This window comes from Falco rusticolus, chromosome 1 (genome assembly GCF_015220075.1).
Source record: "Falco rusticolus isolate bFalRus1 chromosome 1, bFalRus1.pri, whole genome shotgun sequence".
In the NCBI taxonomy this organism is placed as follows: Eukaryota; Metazoa; Chordata; class Aves; order Falconiformes; family Falconidae; genus Falco; species Falco rusticolus.
Window position 1 is genome coordinate 126,525,011 of NC_051187.1, and position 21,167 is coordinate 126,546,177.

The 21,167-nt window shown below is 41.1% G+C and overlaps 1 protein-coding gene across 16 annotated transcripts in view; it reads left to right on the top strand.

The window, feature by feature from the left end:
* LDB2 (LIM domain binding 2) overlaps positions 1-21,167 on the top strand; it is a 220,072-nt gene that overhangs the window by 151,900 nt on the left and 47,005 nt on the right. For all 16 annotated transcript variants that reach the window (XM_037399736.1, XM_037399746.1, XM_037399673.1 and 13 more), the window contains 2 exons: positions 15,463-15,635; positions 20,791-20,913. In XM_037399736.1, coding sequence (XP_037255633.1) covers positions 15,463-15,635; positions 20,791-20,913 — 296 coding nt within the window. The remainder of the gene's footprint in view (positions 1-15,462; positions 15,636-20,790; positions 20,914-21,167) is intronic.

Genomic DNA, 21,167 nt, shown 5'->3' on the forward strand with positions numbered 1-21,167 from the left:
AGTTGCCTCTTTGGGGGTGTAGTCTGCCATCTGCCTCGGAAGTGGCGGATTTCTAGGGGAAATTAAAGGTGAGAAATGTCACTCAGAGCCACTGCTTGTGAGTGTGCTGCACGCCACCTCATGGGAATAGCTCTGGGAAACCAGACTCGTGCTGCTTTGCTGGCACAGTGTGCGTATGGTTAGAAGCTCCTGTTCTGCCCCAGTAGGATATTGCGTGAGTGGGTAGGCATAGAGGATTAGCCTGAAGAAATTCAGAATCACTTTGCTAAAGCTTATTGCTCCTGGGGTGTGCACATTATGTAGATGCAAAACACATACTGTAAGAGAGGGTTGCTATTTTCTTCTTTCCTAAGGATAGGACCCTATATACCCATGTGAGCCTAATCTGCAGTAACAGGTTAGATTCAGTTGCGTCATGTGGCAAAAAGAAACTGCTCCACAAATCTCTTCTGCAGTTATGTGACATGCGCTTGGTACATTGCGCTGTCAATGTGGAAACCTACTGGGTATGAAGCCCAGGGGAGAAGAGCCTTCAGTATCACTTTGGTTGCTGTGAATTTCTTTCTCCATTAACTTGCACACACTCAAATATTTAATAAGTTAGTTATAAGTTCCAGGCCATAGCTCAGGCCATCAAAATGATTTTACTCTTTTCCAATGGCAAGCAAAATAGCCATCCCTTTCTAAGAAGCACTTGCCTCTGAGGTTCTTGCAAAGGCAGGAAGCAAGAGTTTCCAGCTCAAAAGCCTGCGAGAATAAACTTCCTTATATGATTTTTAGCACTTCCTAACTCTAACCAAATGTGAGGTGTGTGGGAATAACCTTTTAATTTATCTTTCTAGCTGTGCTGATTCTAGGAACAGGAGGATAGGAGAGATGTGGATAAAGTACTGTATAAAATACAAGAGTGCTGATCCAAAAAAATTTTAAATGTCATGTCCAGTCCAAGGTTTTTGCAGAGGTCTGGGAACCACTCTTATTTGTCTAAATTGCTTTATGCCTCACTGTGGGTGATTCTCCCATCTTTTCTAGCTTTTTGTAGCAAAATGACATTTTAGTTTTGAAGTAATCCACAATTTTGCTGAAAAAAATAATATGCAGAATTCAGTTTCTATTGGCGAGTAGTTGCAGAGCAAAGCCCATGTTTTCTAAGGTTTTCAAATTGCACACGGTGTGCTTTACTGACGTGATCCAGACACACAGGGAGGAGAAAGAGTGCAGCTATCTGTCCTGCATCAGGGTATGGCACTCCTCCTCTGCCCTTACCTTCATGAAAATGAAGATCATTATCTTCAATTCTTCTTATTGCTTTGCAAGCAAAATTCCTCCTGTTTTAGTGGAGATCCATGAGAGACCAGGATTTGTCCTTGAATAATGTCTGAAGTAAGTTCAGGATTATCAGGGAGAAAAATGATTTGAAAATATTCATGTATGAGCGTACTGAAGGAAGACTGACTTTAGGCAGAGATATTTTTCTGTGGTTAAGGTGAAAATATGACTTTGTAGGAACGTTGGTTTCTATTACTCTTCTGTGTAATGGATGCCCACAACATAACAATTTTGGACGGGCATTTTGTGCATTTTATTCCATCACCTTTTTTATTTGTCTTATAACAAATGTATGTTTGGTTCCTACCAAGCTTACTCTTACATGGCATTAGGTTTTATAAGCAAGTAAGTCCGCTAATTTTCACTGCAGTCATCAGCACAAATTTGTTTCCAGATCCTGAGCTATTTACAATGTTGCTGTTAAAAAATCAAATATTCCTATTTGTGAAATATGTACAAATTATTTGAAACCCAGGGGATATTTCAAATATGTTCATGTACAGCACCATATTTGCATGTTTAGATTGCAAGGTGGAATATCTTTTTATTTTTATTATTCGGAGTTCTGTTTGATCATAACAGATGTGAAAGATACCGAATTAAATTGGTTTTCCCACATTAGATGATTCCTGTGCTTTTTTCAAATTTGGTAGATTTTGAAAAATATTTAATTTGTCAAAGAAGTATTTTGAATTAGATAGTCATATGCATGTTAAGATATGAGAACACTGAGATATTGATCTGGATCATTCTCCCTGAAGTCAACAGGAATGCTTACTGGCAGCATTTCACTGTAACCCTATCAAGGCTGCTGAAAGGTGAATGTTATTGCTAAACCTTTGGCCTTGAATTTCTTCTGTTCTGTAAGAAACTATGTTCCAAGACAAATTTTTTTATGTTTCTGGTCTGGGATCAGGAAGTTTGTATATAGTTTTCTGTAATGAAATTATAAGTTGTTAGTTGATATTCAGAGCATGGAGTTCCCTGTGTTCTCTTTGTACGGGGATGTTAATAGCTGTTAGCAGCCATGGCTTCCATGCAACCATCACCTTTGTAGCTTTACACCTGTTAATTTTTGGAAACAGATATGATGGGCCAGGCAAGGATCACATCACACTCGTCTTTTCACATCACACTCGTCCTTCTTTTTTTCCATTTTTTTTCATAGGTTTTTAGTTTGGCTGTTGCCAGGCATAGGTGTTGGTCTGGGTGGGTGTTCGGGTTGATCCTGTGTGGGGGATGGTTATGTTTTGTGTTTGGGGGGTCCCTGGAGTGGTCCTGACAGTGGCAGTTCAGCATTGTCATGGGAACTACCTCTTACCTGTAGTGGTTCCAGAAATGAGTGAGTCGTTGTAGCAAAAATATATCAAGATGATGATATAATGACTCTCTGTGAAATGTGGAAAAAATGTATCATACAGCTCAAAGGACAGAAAACATGGGAAGAGGCTATTTCAACTTCAGCACAGATTTGTTACAGCACTTATTACTGATGTTACCTTTTTCAAGTTAAGAGAATTCTGCATTACTTGGAGCATAAAATTTTATTAAAAACTACGTATAACATGTTCAGGCTGAAGCTTATAAACCTGTTACATTGCTTGCCCTTTTCTGAAAGTGGTTCTTTATTATTTGACATTATTTTGTCAAACATCTGATTTGTATAGCTGAACGCAGGGCACTTGCCTTTGTTTTAAGGGTAATAAACAAGCTGCACTTTTAAAACCAACAAAACATTTTTAAATGGTAGAATATTTTCCTAATTATTTTATCTAGTGTGCTGAATACCTTTTTACTTTCTCTGCAGTTAGCTTCCATGAGCTTGAAAGAGAAAGAGAAAGAGAGTGGGAAACCAAGCTTTGCTGCAGAAAAAAAAGAAATCAAAGCCAACCACCAACGGCTTTTTGAAAAAGAGTGTTCTGGTTGTTATAAAACATGTATATAACTGACAACTGATATTATCCACTGGTGAGATATTGTTCATATGTCTACAGCATAAAATTACCAGAAAAATCATGCTGGTTATCAATCCACATGTGCTCAATGCAGTTTGAGGATTTTGAGAATGCCATGTGTATCTTTTATCATATCACCATAACCCCTCACCTCCCACCAGTTCTCCAGACACACTCCCCACTACGTTATGTCCCCTTTGATGCACGTATCAACGCATTTCACCTCCGATATTTTTCACCTGAATGTGGACCATGCTGTGATGCTTGACTGACACTGCCTGAGCATCAAGTCCTGTGTTCAGGGAAGGGACTATCTTCCTCCTTCGCATCGCCTGCCTGTGGGCTTCAGTCTTGCCATGACAAGAAGTCTTGCAGCACTGAGGAGGTCAGCTATGCCTGTATGGCAAATGCCTATTTGAGGCTGTTCTGCCCACACACTGAGCTGACCAGATGCTGTGTGGCCATTTCCATCTGGCTCAAAGCCCAAACAAATACATCCTGCCTCTTCACAGGGTTTACTTGCTCAGATGTGATGCCATGCTGAGCAAACATGTAGCTCTTGGTTTACTTGGAGTTTTAGCAGAGCAAGCTGATGTCTGCCTACAATGTGGTTTATAGACACATTCAGGGCTATGTTTCCACTGTAGTAAGGAGGAAGTAGCTTTAACTTATTTAAACTAGCTGCCGTAAGTACTGTTACTAGCTTTCTCTCAGTAGAAGGGAGCTTGTGGAGAGCTGCAGAAAGCATCTGAGAAGAAAGGTAAATTCTGCCTGAACTGAGCCCTGCGAGGTCCCAGCAGCCTGTACTTGTCCTCAGGCTTCTCATCAGGCATGGTCGTGGTGGTGTGAGGTGCTGTTCTGGCAGATACAAACTGGACTGAAACCAAAAATGGGATTTATCAGAGTTGCAGGTAATGGAAGGTTTATGTTGCTCCTGATTTTGCCTGGATATAAATCAGCAGCTTTAGAAGTGAAAAAAAATATCCACTACACATGGTACTCTGTCTCAGTCACTCACAGCTTCTCTTCTAGTGTTTCTAAGTGTGAAAGGGACCTATGCATTATTCCGATCAGTACTTTGTCAGTTGTTTATTCTTCCCTCCTATAGGCTGTAAATGTTTAATAGTATTTCTCGAATACATTTTCACTGCCTCAGCTTCCCATCTCAACATGGTTCAGAGAGTGGAGATCAGAAACTGGAAGAATTCCATTTGCTGACATCTGTCTTCGGAATAACTTTGCTCCAGCAAATATAGCAAAACAGATCTTCTTACATGCGTTTGTAGGAATGGCTTGAATGTTATTTATACAATCTGGGGCTGGGGGGAGGGGGGCGAAGAACCCCAGCATAATGGCCAAATTCTTTGCAGGTTGTAATTGGTGTGGTTCTAGTCACTTGCTTAATTTTTGTGGAACCGTTTGGATTCAGATCAAGAGATCAATTGAGTCGATTGCTGTGAAACATGTGGGCTGGTCAGTTTACCCACCAGCAGCATGAACCCACCACAGAAAGGCATACACCCATTTTCTGCAGCAACTAAGCTTTGGTTTTGAGCTTTATGTCTAGGTACTGCCCCAGACCAGCTTCGGTACCTGCATAAAGGAATTGTGGCAGTATGCGAGGTTTGGCAAATATCATTTTATCTTAATGCTATTTTGCTTGTGCTTTTACATAATTTTTTGTTTAATGCTGTTTAGTATTCTGCTAGGTCAGATGAAGTCAGGGGTCAGGGGTGTGCTTGATTTAATACAACTGGATGGTTTGCCTGGTTTTTGTCTGTTCGTTTTGGTGTCCTGTCATTTGAATTTTATGTTTTTGCCTTTAGTCTTGAGACGACTTTTCTGGGTATCATTTTCTGTGCTGTGTAGGTCCTTTATGCTGGTACAGATTGCATTTGTTCATCTAAAATGCCTGTCCTGCACAATTTCCATCATTTTTATGGTCTTACATTTTGTCATTTTCTGCTTGAGTTTGGTTGTGGTTTGTTATGTTTTGACAGTGGTTTGTCACACAGCTGTGAATAACCTCTTTGGCTTGCCTTTAAAACTTTCTTCTCTGCAGTTGTTGAACAAAATTATCTGTAATACTCTTTCTTCAAATAGAATGATTAGCACAGACAGAAGTGTGAGTGACTGTATACTGCAACCAGGCAAACCATTTGTTCTGGCTTTATTTACTTTCAGAGTGAAGAATTTTTTTATGCAAATATAAATATTCTCTTCACTAAAATATTTGAGTGTAGATCTTTGCTGGGGAGTGATGGTTTTGTTTTATAAGATGTGGAAGTTTTACAGTTAAAACTGGAGCTTCCTCAACTACGGTATATCTTTTGTCTGTAGAAAGAGAGTATGGGTAACCCCCTCAGACATTTCTCCCTTGCAGCCTAAAAAATCAGCTTAGACCATAAGCTTCCTCAGAAATGTGCCTGCCATGAGAAATTCTGAATTTTTCAATGTGGGTAAGGGTCTGGCCTGCTCTGTCTACTAGAAACCTAGTTCAGTTGTTTAAACAACAAATTATATGGACTCTGAGTTTTCATTTTGTGACTGGTTAGCAGGCTCCCTAGTTCTTGGAGTGTTGTCGCTGGGCACATAATGAAAACCTAAAGCTTGAAGCTGGTACGGAACCGTGCGGGCCAGGGCTCTGCTGTTTGTGCTTGATTCGAGGTGCTGGTGCTGAGGCCTGCAGGAAGGGGCTGACGGCGGGGCACGGCGGGGCGTTGCAGCAAAGAAGCCAGCAGGAGGGTCTGAGGGAAGGGATTGCCTCAGTGCTGGTGAGACACATCTGGAGTAGGATATCCAGTTTGGGCTCACCATTGAGGAGCAAGACATGGATGCACTGGAGCGAGCCCAGAGAAGAGCCATGAACACGATTAAGGGCTGGGAGGCTTTGTCATACAACGAGAGGCTGAGAGAGCCGAGACCGTGCAGCCTGGAGAAGGGGCATCTTCTCAGTGTGGGGACAGATCTTCTCAGCATTGCCCAGTGAAATGCAAGAGGCGCTGGGCACAAAGTGAAACACAGAAAATTCCATTTCAACATAAGGAAAAACTTCTTCCTCAAAGGATGGTCAAACACTGGCACAGATTACCCAGAGAGGTTCGGAGAGCTCCATCCTTGGAGATACTCAAAACCCAACTGGACACAGCCCTAGCCAGCCCACTGCAGGTGACCCTGCTCTGAGTGGGGCGCTGGACCAGACGATCCCCAGAGGTTCCCTCCAAGCCCAGCTGCCATCCTGTGGAAGGGATCTTGGACTCCTGCTTGCTCTCCTCACCCCCTGGTCCACAATATCTTAGCCCGAGGCTTAAATACTTGAGATCTGAAGACTGAATTTTGTAGTGAGCAATGATTTAATGGCTGGTAGTGGGCTCCAGTATAATAAGGAAAGAGCTGGGAGGAAATTTTGTTGTAATAGGTAGTCTGGCTGAGCCTTAGTGAAAACTTAGGCTGACGCAGTTCAGCTTTGTACTGGGACATATAGAGTCTTTTTACAGTTATTTTCTGATTGTTTTTACCAAGATAAATTGTAGTAAAATATTGTCTTTCTTCAGAGAGTTGATGAATTTAAAACTGAGTTACAGATTATGTGTCTATGAGAATAAGGGTCACAAGGTGTGAGGCGGTAAGCCGAGGTCTCGTTGTCATGAAGTTTCTGTCACTTATTCTTGACCCAAGTGTGTTTTAGAGGATTGAAGTGCTAGTTACAGACTTGTGAGAAAATGAAATACACTTGTCAACTGAATCAAAATTACATAGGCAAATCCTCACCAAGGTAAAATGTTGTTAGAAAAGACTTATTGGAGGAAAGGCAGAGTCAAACCTAACACAATGATTTAATTTCACAGGACAGAAGGAACTGGAGAGGGAAACCCAGATAGTTACAGTTTTATAAGTGTTAGTATTTTGGATTATAGCTTTTAACTGTAGGCAGCATTATTGACATAAAATAAATGAGATACCAAAGATACCATGAAAGTATCAGGGATCAAAACAAAAACACCCCCGAACATTGGGTTCCAGATGTGGGAAGGATTCCAGTCACTCAGTCACAGTGCTCATCCCGCTTTGCAGTTTTGTTACAAAATTGAGAACGAAGGCAAAATGGTTGGAAACCTTAGATTTCCCCAGTTTCCATGGAGTGCTAAGTAGATCGTTAACGTTAAGAACAAAATTGTAAGGACATGGGAAGAACGTATATATGGCTAATTTTACTCCTTAAAAAGCTGTGCTTTATTAGCAATATGGAGGGAGTGCTCCACTGTCTTCTGAACTTCATGGGAGTTTAAAATCTATAATGTCTGTAGATTATAGAGATGTTTTATGAATGTGTAAATACAATTTACTGTATCCCTAGTATACTACTATTAATAGTATACCATGTATTATTATTATGATTATTACTACTACTGTTGTAATAGATTTTAAATCATACATTTAATTTCACTTTAATATTTGATTTGTATAAATGACTAGAAATTTCCTATAAGTGGAAATTAATCATACATTAGAATTTTTATTCTAGAAGTAGTCTAAATGATAGGATCCCAATCTTACCCGCTAGATAGGGAGGAAAAAAAGGACAGGTCTGTGTGTGCCAGATTCTGCCTTGGATACATGTGGGTGGTTTAATCAACATGGCCCACACGTCTCTGAAACAGAAGTTGGACTTATTAGACTGTCTTTTCACTGCCTTTTGTGCTGTACTATCAAGTCTGACAGTAGCTTTTCCTGGGAATTGACAGTTTCATGTTTTTTGGGTTTGAATCTAGTCAGCAGATAAGGTCTCACAAAGGTGGAGGGGCACTCCACGAGCAGCCTACCTTGCAGCTCTTCCAGAGAGCAGGTCACAGTACTGAAAACTGAAAACTGGAGCTTTACTGTTGTCCAGCTTCACGGAAGGATCCCTCCCTCCACGTCCCAGCCAGATGGACTGTGTCTGGGAGGGAACACACCTGATGTGCTATTTCACTGGGACAAATTTGGGCAAACAGAAGTATAGGCAGAATAACAGCAATGACGTCACTGTGTAACTCCATGAAGTTTTGCTTTATGCGTACTGATTTTTTTATTTTAGTTACAAAAACATACATAACTGAACATGACAAGGTCTGGCCCACACAGATGTCAATTAGCCATGCCCAGAGATGTCAATTAACAATTAATGGAAAGCTCAGCCTTTCTTCTGCAGTGCTCAGGAAAGCCCATTTGCAGTCAATGGGAAGTCATCCCCTGGCTTCCCTAGCTCTGACATCTGGCTGAGGGAGAGTTAGTTGTAGCATCTCCATTTAATTACTGAGATCCAACTGCGATAATCACTCAAGCAAGAGGCTTTCATGGTCCGCCTAGAGCTTTACAGGTCACCTCAACATTTTGTGCTGGGAGCCAAAAAACCCCACAGCCCTAACCAGCAGAGTTCCTCAAGCCCATCCATAGCATGTTGATGAGATAATCGGCTGCAGGCTGCACCAGAGCTTCCAAACAGAGCTCCTTTAAGCTATAGGCACAGGGTGGTTTTTCTTCATTCTGTTGCTGATTCTGTGGAACTTTTAAAGGCTTTTTATACTTTATGTTTTTATTTGTGTCTGTTTTATTACTTATTTTATATCCTAACTCTAATTGAAGACATAGGACTTGACAGGATTCAGAGCTGCAAAAACCAGCCTGGAAGCAATAAACCCAATATTTTTATTTCACTGATTAACACTTCCACTGTTTCAGTTCTATACCAACTTGGCAGTTATCTAACATGGTGTATATGTATATGCTAAATCCAAGTCTCTGCCCCTGAGAGCTTCTACTGTAAAGGCAACAGATGAGCAGTTCAGTGAACGAGGAGGGGTTTGCTGTCAAGCCCTGCTTCTGCAAAGAGCCTGTGAACATGCGTTCTGTAGAGGGCACTGAGATTTTGACAGCCTATCTTTGGGACACAAAGGGAGGAAGTGTTCTTCTATTCCTAGCCCACAAATAATACCAGCTTCCTGTGATCTAGGAAAACATGTTTACTTTCTATTTTATTCAAATCATCCTTGGGAGGAAAAAACAAACCAACGGTACCATCACCACCACATGGTGCGAGCTGGTACCACAATTATATTACCTACTATTTTTTAATTGGTTTTCTCCCATAGCTAGTGTGAGGCTTGCAAAAACCCTGAACGTCACAAATTATTGCCATCCCACCTAGAGATCGCTGGACTTTTTGGCTCAATTTGCGATGGAAAAATAATTTTAGACTTAAACATATTCCTGAGAGAATAAAGTATTTTACACTCAGACAAACGTATTTAAAAGGGGAAAAAAATGAAAGGACAGCATGAAAATAATGATTGCCAGGATCAGGATGGCAGAGGGGCACTCTAACCGCTAGTGTTGCTTGCCCAGGCCAAAAAGCAGGAGTGTGGCCTAAGTGCATCCTTACCCAAGAGGCAGACCTTGGGCCATTTAATATGTCAGGTACTTTCATTCTTTTCTTCAGAATCTTAGTATTAATACTTAAGAAATTATAAATTTTATATATATATATATATAATATATTGTAACTGTTACTGACCTATAAAGCTTCTTGCCTACATTTGCAGACTGAGTTAATTGATTTCTGGACCAGTCATATTGGGAGAGTGTCACAAATCTACGTGTCTTACTTCAATTCTGAAATTGTATTTCAGTCGCTGATCCACCGGAAAGGTATACAAAACCACATGTAGCCAAGCTGTTATAGCACTGAATAGGCTAAAGTTACGTCATTCCAGAAGATGACAGCATTATATTTTGTGCAAAATAGTCCCTTCGATATGCCTTTCTTATAGACATTTTCATATAAATAACTATTCCCTGTTGCTAAATCCAGCTGATCTTTGTCAGTTTGCTTTACTATCTGGGGATTTGCTAGCACAAATGAAGCAAATGTTAAGGGGCAGTGCCGCTTCTCATGGGAAATAGTACATCCTACATACTCAGCTAGGGATGAAGGATGCTGCCCGGGACAAAATGATAATTTAAAGCAGCATTCAAGTGATCTGCAATTAATGCTTGAATGCTGACATGCAAGTGAATTTTTCTTCTGGTATATCCAATATCTTACAATGCAGGGTGTTGCATTTCACACTATAAAAAGGTCTTTTCTGGGTAATGTGACTGTAAGAGCCTGTTAGTATTTGTACAGATGTAGGTATGAACCTACTTCTGCTTTCCTAAGCCTGAGTATTGGGCTCAGAGCCTCAGCATCTGCTGTCATGGCTATTCTAATGTGTTCCTGCAGGCAGATGATAGAGTATCTATTGTTAATGTTGCTTGGTAAGTCCCATTAAAAGGCCTTCTTTCTACTCATTTATAATTTTGCCAAACTTGACCCAATAAAGCTGAAATTGTTTCTGCTTTTAGCTAGTTCTTTTTTATTTAAGCCCAAAATAATTTCTTCTTTCCCCCAAAATGGAAGAATACCATGTTGTCAGTGTTACAAAAGTCTTGCAATTTTGTTTTTTAAATGCCTGAGAGTCGGTGTGCTCTAGAGTAGGGCTGCTCACCTTTGCGGCAGGGGTTTTGTCCTTTTTGTGGAAATCTGACTGAATTCAGCAAATTTATAAATCTTTGAGGGGGAAAAACACCCATTCTCAAGTACTCAGTGCAGGCTTTACCAGAGTTTGACAGCTAAAATTTCCAAGGAGTGCCTTTCCCAAGAACAAAGTAAGGCACCTTGTAGGAGCCCAATGGGGCTATCTACGTGCCAACTGCAGAGTAACTGGACATGTTGCAGCTCAGGGCTGTGGGAACCGTGGACATTTCCACTGCGAAGCCCACGGGCAAGGCTCAGCAGTGAGAGCAGGAAGCCCTTCCTTCTCCTGCCCTGCCTGCCGATGCACTAGGGACCCAGGTGGCCCTGCAAATTGACCTGAGTGTGGAGGAAGGAAGAAGGAAGAGGAGGGAAAAAAAAGAGAAGGGAAAAAATCAGGGCAAGACGACACTGACGTGAGAGAGGGGAGAGACATAGTAACTGAGAGGTGGAAGGAGAAGATGGAGGATGATTAAGGAAGGGAGAGTTGGAAGTCAATGAGAAAAAACATGGGGAATAGGGAGATGTGTGGCTGGGTGGGGGGCACAGAGGGAAGAGGTCCTCTTGCTCGGTCCCTGGCTGGATGAGGAGCTGCAGGAAGGAAGGAGAGGTGGGGTTTGATTGGGGAAAGAATCTCCTGTTGAGGGGAGGCAGAGTATGGAAAAGGGCAGAGATAGAATCTTGGGAGAAAAAAACAAAATAAAGATACCGCAGGAGGGCTCGGACTGCTGAGGTGGGGGGTCTGGGACAAGATGCTGGGGCAGCCTGGTTGGGTGGGAAGGGCATCAAGAAAGTGTGTGCAAAGCTGACATTTTGGGGAGAGTGGAGGATAACGAAAAGACTGGGACTAGATAGCTGGACCTGCTTAAGTACAGAGAATGAGGAAATTGGGTGGATTTGGGAAAGGTTAATGAGCTTCCTTGGGCAAGAGATAAAAGGGCAGCATGTGGGGAGGGGGGAGAGAAGAAAAGACAAGGAGATACTGGAAGATGAACAGTGAATTTGGAAGATAGCTGATGCAAAGCAACCACACATAGGTGAGAAAACGGAGGATGGGACCATGGGGGTAGGTGAGTAAAGAGACTGGAGAAAGAGTAAAGAGCAACAGTTGGATAGGAGGCAGGAAGGAAGGAGATCCAGTTGCAGGGAACTGCGTGACGACATAGGCAGAAAGCCTTGCAGTACCTGGGCAAGGATTCCTCTTAGAAGCTGGAAAGAAAGTCTGCCTGGTAGCCTAAGCCTGAAGCAGGGGTGCTCTCAGGGCCCTGACACCAGGAAAGGAAATGACAAGAGTCTCCCCATACTCAAACTACTGCTGCAAGTGCTTGTTCTCAGAGCTCCTGCGGCAAAGATCTGCATGCTGGCTCTGAGGGCGTCCATACGATGCTCCTTCAGGGAAGTATGGTGTGGGAGGGAGAGGCTCTGCAAAAGTATGCACAGAGATACATTTGTAAAAGTGTGTTATGTGGACTAAAAGCCAAGTTCTAAAGCATGAAGGAATTCCAATGGCAGTAACAGGTAAAGCTTTATTCAGCCCTGATGGCGCAATTGGATATTGCAGCTTATGCTATTTAGAATATGCATTCCGTTACTGTCTCTGACTGCCTCTGGGGACTTGCAAACCCTTAGGTTTTGCAACCCAAGCTAGCATACAGCTTGCTCTGTACTCTGCAAGGCGTGAGCTCACGTTACTGGTGCAAGGATGGCTAAACTTCATCCTGAAGTGGCCACAGGTATCAAATGGTCACATCATCCTGCTTTCACGTTTCCTGGAGTCCTCCTAGGGCTCTGGCAGAAGATACGTGGTGTTGCTAAAATCCTGTTGAGATGTCCAGTGGCAGACACAGGTGGAGTGTGTACATCCACACCTCAGCGTGTCCGTTTGCTGCAAGAGGAGAAGGAAAAACATGTTTGCCCCATTCATATTCCTATGCCCAGGAAAGGATTGTATGTATGCATGCAGCAGAGCTGGGGTGCACACACATACATGCTTGAATAGTCATACACACAGTTCTGTTTTGGAGGTGAAAAAAATCAAGGAAAAGTCCTTTGCACTTAAAATTGACAAAGTTTGTGATGATCTCTAGACTTTATAAGAGCTGTTCCACAGCCTTGTGTTGTTGTTAGAAATACCATTTCCTGCAAAAATGAGCTTTGTTACCGCTGTAGAGAGTTTCACGTTTATCCTAGAAATGAAACAATCTTTTTAAGCCATTGAGCGCTTCAAGAAGAAAACCAAAATGGTGAAGCTGCTTCAGTCTTCTGTGGCAAGGCAACATGGTGAGCTGAGGACAGGTCTGCTTATTAATACAGGTTTCCATTAATGTTTCTTCTGGAGCTCATTATTAGCTATAATGGTTTATGGTGGACATTTGCATTAGCTATTTTCAACTTTGCAGACAGTCTGCACATGCATCTGTCATTGAGAGTCAGGTTCCATGGGGCATATACTTTTGTGCACCTCTGTTCTTCATCCTTTTGGTCCCCCACTTTGTTCTTCATAGTAGCATATCCCTGTGGCAAACACAGATAATGCTTACTAGGAAAAGTAATAAGAATAGGGTATTTAATGTATTTCTAGCCTTCTTTAATGTGTTGTAGCTGTGAATACTGCAAAAAGCAACACCATATGACCATGCTACTTTGGGAATGGTCTATAAACCGCAGTTAAAATATTTTCAAGATATTTATGCAGTGCATAAGTCACATGAATAGAGGTTTATCACAATCAGTGGGAATGCTGGATTTTCATATCACACATTTGCTGCTTAGGATGATTAGCAGGAAATTTAATTTTCACTAATTAGCCTTAGGGGAGCAAGAAATTAACTTGATGGGTAAATTTCACGTTTTACTATATACCGTACCAGCATGGAGAAATGTGAGTTGAAGCCTGAGCTGAGTCCTATGCTGATACACTGGACTTCAGTTTTTCTAAATTAAATTAAAAGACTGTAGAAAATTAACATATGCATGGTGAGTGGGTGGGTTTTTTTAGGAGCTAGAGTTGTAGAATAGTTGTTCAACGTATTAATTGAATTGTCAGCCACTTCCAGATAGTGTGCTATGTTTTTGTGCATTAAATTACATTAATATCTAATATTACACCAAAGACGTTAACAAGTCCTAATTGTCTATATTTATAAATTTTCATTATATAATGTGTGTTATGATTGCACATGCAATATTTCACATTGTAATGCACAGAGCAGAAACGGTTTTCACAGAACTACTGTGAAAACACCATACTTTTTAGTTTACAACACCCACTTGCAAATACATTTTTAGGGTCAGGAGCCTTTGTTCATATGCTGGCAAAATTTATATGAAAATAGTTTTTTTTAGAAATTACTTTCAAAAGTATACAGCAAATGAGGGAGGCATGAGTCACCACTTAGTCCTAATAGACAAATAAGAATCAGGAACTAATAAACTCTAATCTTGCCTGTTGATGATGACTTTTCTATCTCATTCTTCCAAAACACAGTTTACATCACTTGGTTTTTCCCTCTGTAAAATGGAAGCAATTTTTATGTATCCACCACTCAGAATTACCGTAGACTGATTAATGCATGCAAGGCAATGAGTCATCCGGTATGGAAGTATCAGTCTGTCATAAACTGAAGTGTTCTGTCATACCAGGCTTGTGGTTGCATCCAAATTTATCTGTATAAAAGGAGACGGAAAACATCAGTCACATATCAGATAATTGCCTCTGATGTCGGTGCTTCTGCTAGTTTGTGCATCTGAAGCACTCTCAGAAGCTCACTGTTACTATTACGTATTTGGAATTAGACCTTGTAGTACTTACCTGAAACTGCTATTGAAGTGAGAAGTGTGCCTTCAGTGGGAGTTTGGCCCGAGTAAGTATTGCAGAATTGGGTACCTTGAGTCCATAGTTTGGGGTTTAAGTGGTGCATATAAGGTAGTTCAGGCACCTGCTCAGACTTTCTAGCCTGTGACATAAATACTTCTGGTCTAAAAAGAGATCTCAGACAGACTTGTGGGTAGTCACATATTGTGTAACATCTATTGTATTGCATCCTCAGATCCTTCTCCAGTCCCCAGGACTCAGCAGTAGACCTCCTATTCAATCAAGAGTGTGTGTGTGCATGTGTGTGTGTGTATGTATGGGTGGGTCCATATAAATATACATGTGTCCACACACAGACAAACTTATTTGTGTACACAACTTCCCTATATAAATGTGCTTTCCCTTTTTGGGTGTACGAGTATACTTCTGTAAATGCTCACCACTTGTATTTATACATTTATGGGTAATATCCAATTTTCAGTCATAATTGACAGTATGTGGCTTTCTGTATAATAATTACTTCAGGACAAAAAACCTTGCAGATGGTTTCAAGAGTAACTCTAACTTGCCATCAACATAAAAAGCTTAAACAAGGCGAGCCCACTCCCTATGAATAGAGTAAGCCATTTTCATTGATTTCAATGGGAGCAGGCACAACTTCGTTTCTACAGCAGACAGAGAACATGTATTATATTCATTAAATGAAAGTTTGATTTCATTGCACTTAAAATTATTCATGTTCTGTTAGCAAATGGTTTGAGATTTTATAACCTAGAGCACTTGCTGAATTCTGCTTTGTATTTTCCTCACAGCAATTGGAAGGACCCTCATTCCTCGTTATTTTAGCACTGTCTTTGAAGGAGGTGTAACAGACCTGTATTACATTCTCAAGCACTCAAAAGAGTCATACCACAACTCATCCATCACAGTGGACTGTGATCAATGCACCATGGTCACTCAGCATGGAAAACCCATGTTTACCAAGGTAACAGGGAAGACTCAATAAAGCATGTTGTTGGTTTTTGGTTTTCTTTTCCGTGTGTATAAGGGTGAAAAATATTGGCTGTTGCATTTTTCTGGTAGACTGAGATTATTTCTAATACTGAAAACCCTTGAAGCTATTTAATTACTATTTTCTATATTCATTATGTGACTGGAAAATTCTGTGGACATCTCTGCAATTCTCCCAGAAAGGTTGCAAGAGAAGCACATAATGCCAGGTTGCCATAACCATCAGTTGTACATGAATTAAATTCAGCCTGCCCTTCTCCTTTTCTCTGGGCTTGATTTTAAAGCAGCAATGAGATTTCACATTGCTGCTACCTACCATTTGGGTTGGTATGCATTACACTGGATACTTACCCAGTCCAAGGACTATAAATCTCTAGGAAAATAGTGATTTAATACAGTAGGATGCTGGTCCAAAGGGCAGTGAAGTCAATGGAAGGAGTCAATTGATTTAAACATGCTTTGGATCAGGCAGTTAGTGAATATTCAATATTTGTAATTGATAGTGAATTATCTTCATGCATTGGCCACTTCTAGCCCTGTAATTAAACTGAGTGCCATATATTTTATAAAAACAGTACCAAAAAGGTGGAAAATACAAATTAAAACAAAATTTTCTTATACTAAAAAAAAATCAGTAAACTGATTTTCAAAATGGAAATATCCCCTTTCATAAATTTAACAGCAAATGATGATTTTCCATCTTGCACCTTTTCATCTGTATGAGTTTTAACCTTTGCATGGAGAAAAACACAAAAGGAGAAGGGGCAGCAGGAGGAGATAACCCATCCACGTTGCCCTTGGCCTGCAGGAATGTGGAGGTTTGAGAGTCACTGGATATTGACAGCATCATGACCAGGGCCCTCGTGGCTTACACTGGTTTAGCACGTGAGTCTCATCCCCTCGTAGGGTCTTCCCTGCCATCTTCATGGCTCTTGGAGTGGGGCTTCAGGAAGATGGAGAGGATGCCACTAGCATGTAGAGCACTGATGAGCTGGGAGGTGTGCGGTTAATGGTGTCACCACTACAGCTGTCCCACTCCAGCCCCCTTGTGTCTGATGTACACAGACACTAACAGAGAGATGCGAAGAGACCAGACATTCCTAGGCGGCACCTCTTGGCCTCCTCACAGCTCACAAGGAGTTGTGCGTGCTGGCCATGTGCAGAGGACGTGACAAGGGTATCCAGTAGCCGCTTCTCTGCGGAGCTCCCTAAAGCCATTTCTGTGTCATTCCCCTTTGTGTTAGCTTTAATGCAATAGCAAATAAAAGGTGGTGGCGGGCGGGGGGGGGGGTGGGGTGGGGGGGTGGGGTTAATCAGTAAACAGAACATGCTTTTCTCAATTCAATTAGTTTATTTACTTATCGTGGCAGCACATTACAGTGTTGTTGCTTTGGGAAGGACACTAGTGCCCAGCACGTTGGAGACAGACTGGCGGGAGGGACCGGGCTGGGTCACACCTTGCGTGAGTGGGGCTGCAGGTGCCTCCCACAGCACCTCCTGTTGTGAGTCCCCCTGTCTGCCACGGCCCTGGCAGCACGTGGCCTGCTCCAGCCCCGACGTTCCTGTGGCAGCCTCCAATATAAACCTCTATATCCTGGCAGGAAAGTTCAGGTGGGGATGTGATTTGGATTCTGGGTGACAAATTAGGGAGGGTTTGATGGTGCTATGTTTAAAATATGAACGTGTTAGTAAGAGCAAATTCAAAATAAGACACAGTAGTTGGTGGAATAAGGGAGAAAAGAATATATTACTCTTTCAGAAATAAGTTAGAGCCCAATGTTTCTCAGCTGTGTGTGTGTAACTTCTAGCAGATGTACCGAGGGCACAGATCTTGCACCCAAAGGTAAACTACTCCCACAGCATCCGTGGTGGAACAAAGCAGACCTCCTGTAACAAACAGCACTCCAATGGGCTGTGTAGCTCCTTAGATCACGTCTGAACCTCACCCGGTGAAACTACTACAAAGGAGGTTTTTTAATGCAAAAATGCAAAGTAACTATATTTGTTAACAGCTGTTTCAGTTTCACAAACAACTTCTAAGCTGCAAATTCACTAACTTCTAATATAATGGGCTGAAACAGATCTCATCATGTATTGAATCAGGAATCCACAGCTGCATTTTATTCATTTCAACATTTTCCTAGCAAGAGCAGCTTACTGCACACTGCAGTATTGGACAAATACGTAAAATGGCATTTCCAATTTTTTTCAAACAAATGTGGCTAGAACATGCCCAACAGTAAGAATATGAATAGTCCGGCTTGTCTATAGAGGGTAAGATGTTCCTGTAAAGTCACACACTTAAAAATTGTTTTATCAAGGTGTAAATAAATACTGGAAAGAATTTAATACAGTTCAATGGCATGAATTAAATGGGGTAAAAGAAGAGACTGAAGCCCTGACTACCATTTTGTTTACCTGGGAGAGGCTGCTTTTTCTTTTTCCCCCAAGTAAAGGAAAGCCTTAGGAGTCCTCCTAAATCTCTGTTTTCAGTGTGTTTACCAACACTCCAACTTTGTGTGTAAGCACGCCGTTTCTCCGCAGTTAGCGATGTTTATATTTCCCGATAGATCGGCAGCAGCAAGCTTTGCCTTCACCACCACAGCGCTGAGCACCCTGCGTTCGAACCGGTCTCTTCCTGCACCCACTGTGGGGCCACCAGCTGGATTTTATAGGAGAAGCCCTTGAAACTCAGTGATTTTAATCCTTACTAACAATCTCAGGCATTTCCCAGATTTGTGTAAGCTCTAGGCTTCTTTTCAAGCCACGGCTCAGGTTTGAGAAATGGTAGTTAATAAAAGGGGAAGACTTAAAAAAGCTGCCTGACGGTAGGAGAGCAAGACTCTGAACGATGAGGCACAAGACCAAACCCTGTTTTCGTAGGTGCAAGCAGTTGAAATTCCTACAATTAATAAGTGCAGTGAAGGGGTTAAAAAGCTATTGGTTAGTTTGAGAAATGTTCTTTTTTAGTTTTTTCCTGGCCTAGTCTAGAGCAACCACGTGATACACTGAATGCCTGCCAGCCTCTTTCTTGTTGATCCTCCGGAGACCATCTGTGCTGGGGGCATTGATTAGAGTGTGTCTGCTGGGATTACATCTTTTCTGTTGCCATGCCAACTAATCAGCTGATTTTGGTTACCACAGAAACAAAATGTCAGAGCTCACAGTACGGTAACATGAATTCAGCACAACAGAAAATGTTTTCTTAATTGGAGACCCTCTTGATTTTTTGGATTCTATGTAAAAGGCAGCTTTTAAAGAAAAAAAGAAAGGGGCCCATTTAAAATAAAACAGTGCCAATTTTATTGATTAAAAGCAATGTGTAAAATTCTGCTCTACATAAGGAAATTTTTACTACTGTGATACCAGGAATGTTTTCTGGTTTTTCAATTAAAATTTGTTAATGCCAGTGCATAAAATATATCTGTTAAGAGCTGTGGGGGCTTGAGTTTAAGAGAAGAAACGTTTGAGAAGCCACAGGTATTATTACAAAAATATATTTTAAACCTGAAATATTTTCATTTTAACTGGTCAGTAATCAGGATCTTTGGCCTCACCACAGTAACATTAATAAAAAAAAATGTTTTTTTTCCTGCATGAATCCTTATGTGTGTCCATGTGTAACCCTGTGTAATTTTCCCTCATAGCGCAAGCGATGTGAAAATCAAAATCAGGGTCATATGACAAAATAAGTCACATTAAAAACCTGAAGGCATCACTAAAGTGTGTTGAAAAGGGCAGATGAGAACCTGTTGCAAGATTCTCCTTCATAGGTCCACAGTAATTCATCTATATAGTCTGCCTGCTAAAATTACCTATGGGCTTTTGCAGAAACAACCAGGAGAAAAAACTATGATGACATTAAGTGAACTGTTAACCAGAAAAGCCAAATATTGCCCAAGTGGGAGACAGCCAAGTCTGAGCTGGGGCTTGGAGAAAGGCTCAACAGACACAACTGATTCTAGGCTGGCTAGTTGTTCAATCAAATATTAGTTATATTATAATTACAGTTACAGAAACCTTTTCTTTTGAAAGCAGTTACACCCTGTTTCCACAACATCTCTGTACCCTGCGCTTTCAGGTTTACTTTGAACAGCAGTTGTAAGCCTAAACATCCAATATAAAAAAAAATAATAAAAAAAATCAACAACAGAGGTAGTTAATTTTCAGATCAGGCATCATTTACAGTACTCCACGGTACCCCTAGTCAAGATACCATGTCAGGCTTATATTTCGCAGCTTAAAGACGACCCACAGCAGTTTATTCCACATAAAGTTGTGGACAGTTTTTTATAAATATCTCTGGTAATTTATTTCATTTTTCATTTCCACCTGCTGCATTTACTCCTCCCAGATTTTCTCTCCTTTCTTAGACAAAACCCCTCACAAAGCTGCATGAGCCCCTTTCTGTGGAAGCAGCTCCATTGTCCATGACGGAACCTCTCTGCTTCCCAGCTCTCAAACCTGCCGTGGCAGTGCAGCTCACACAGCCTGACGGCAGACACCCCACCTGGCTTTCCTTGGAAGGGGAGATTAATAAAAGTAGATAAGAAATGAAAGTAAAATAAAAATTGGATAAAATGCCTGGAAAGGACAAAAACATTTAGAAAAGGCAAGGGGAAAAAATAATCAGTTTGGGGTTTTGGCCACAGGCATTCAGGACACTGAGTACTCCAACCAAACATGAAAGAAAGGTTTATATGCCAAGTTATTGTAAGGAAAGGGCAATGTAAACCAGTTTAAGAATGACTGGTTCAGCAACTTGACATTGAGTGTGTGCAGTTGCACCACAGCCACCTCCACTGCGAGGTTCATTCATTAATTAGCAGGAGTGAACTGTGAGGGAAAGAGAATTGATGCAATAAATAAGATTTAGCACACCAATATTCTATGTTTGTAATATGCTATAAAATCTATAGTAGTATAAGTTACTGTCTCCATGGTAAGGCCTATGAAGTCATTTTCCCACATTTGGTTTTTTCTCCCCAAGAGAACAAAAAACAATTAATCTAGCAGAGATGAACAATAGAATACTGCTCTGATATTTCTGAATGTTGTTTAATTGATGATATGATACCATTGAAAACAGAATTCCTGGGAATTTATTTCATGCATTTTATGTATTCTAGGTATGCACAGAAGGACGTCTTATCTTGGAGTTTACTTTTGATGATCTTATGAGAATAAAAACATGGCACTTTACTATTAGACAGTACAGAGAATTAGTCCCACGCAGCATTCTAGCCATGCATGTAAGTAATCCTTTATTCACTTGACCTAATGCAAAGAGATGAGATTAGGTTTATGAAAAACTCCAGCAAATCTCACACCCAAGGCAATTAACTATAAATATTTTGTTTTGCCTGCAACTACGTCTATTTACAAGTTCTTTCATCACTCCCTTGTTTCTCAGTGCTCTATTGTTGCCACTGTTGCTATGTTTTCACTTTGTTTTAGCACATAGTTTTCCTTTTAATCCCATCTGGTGGTTCTGTATGATTTGGGC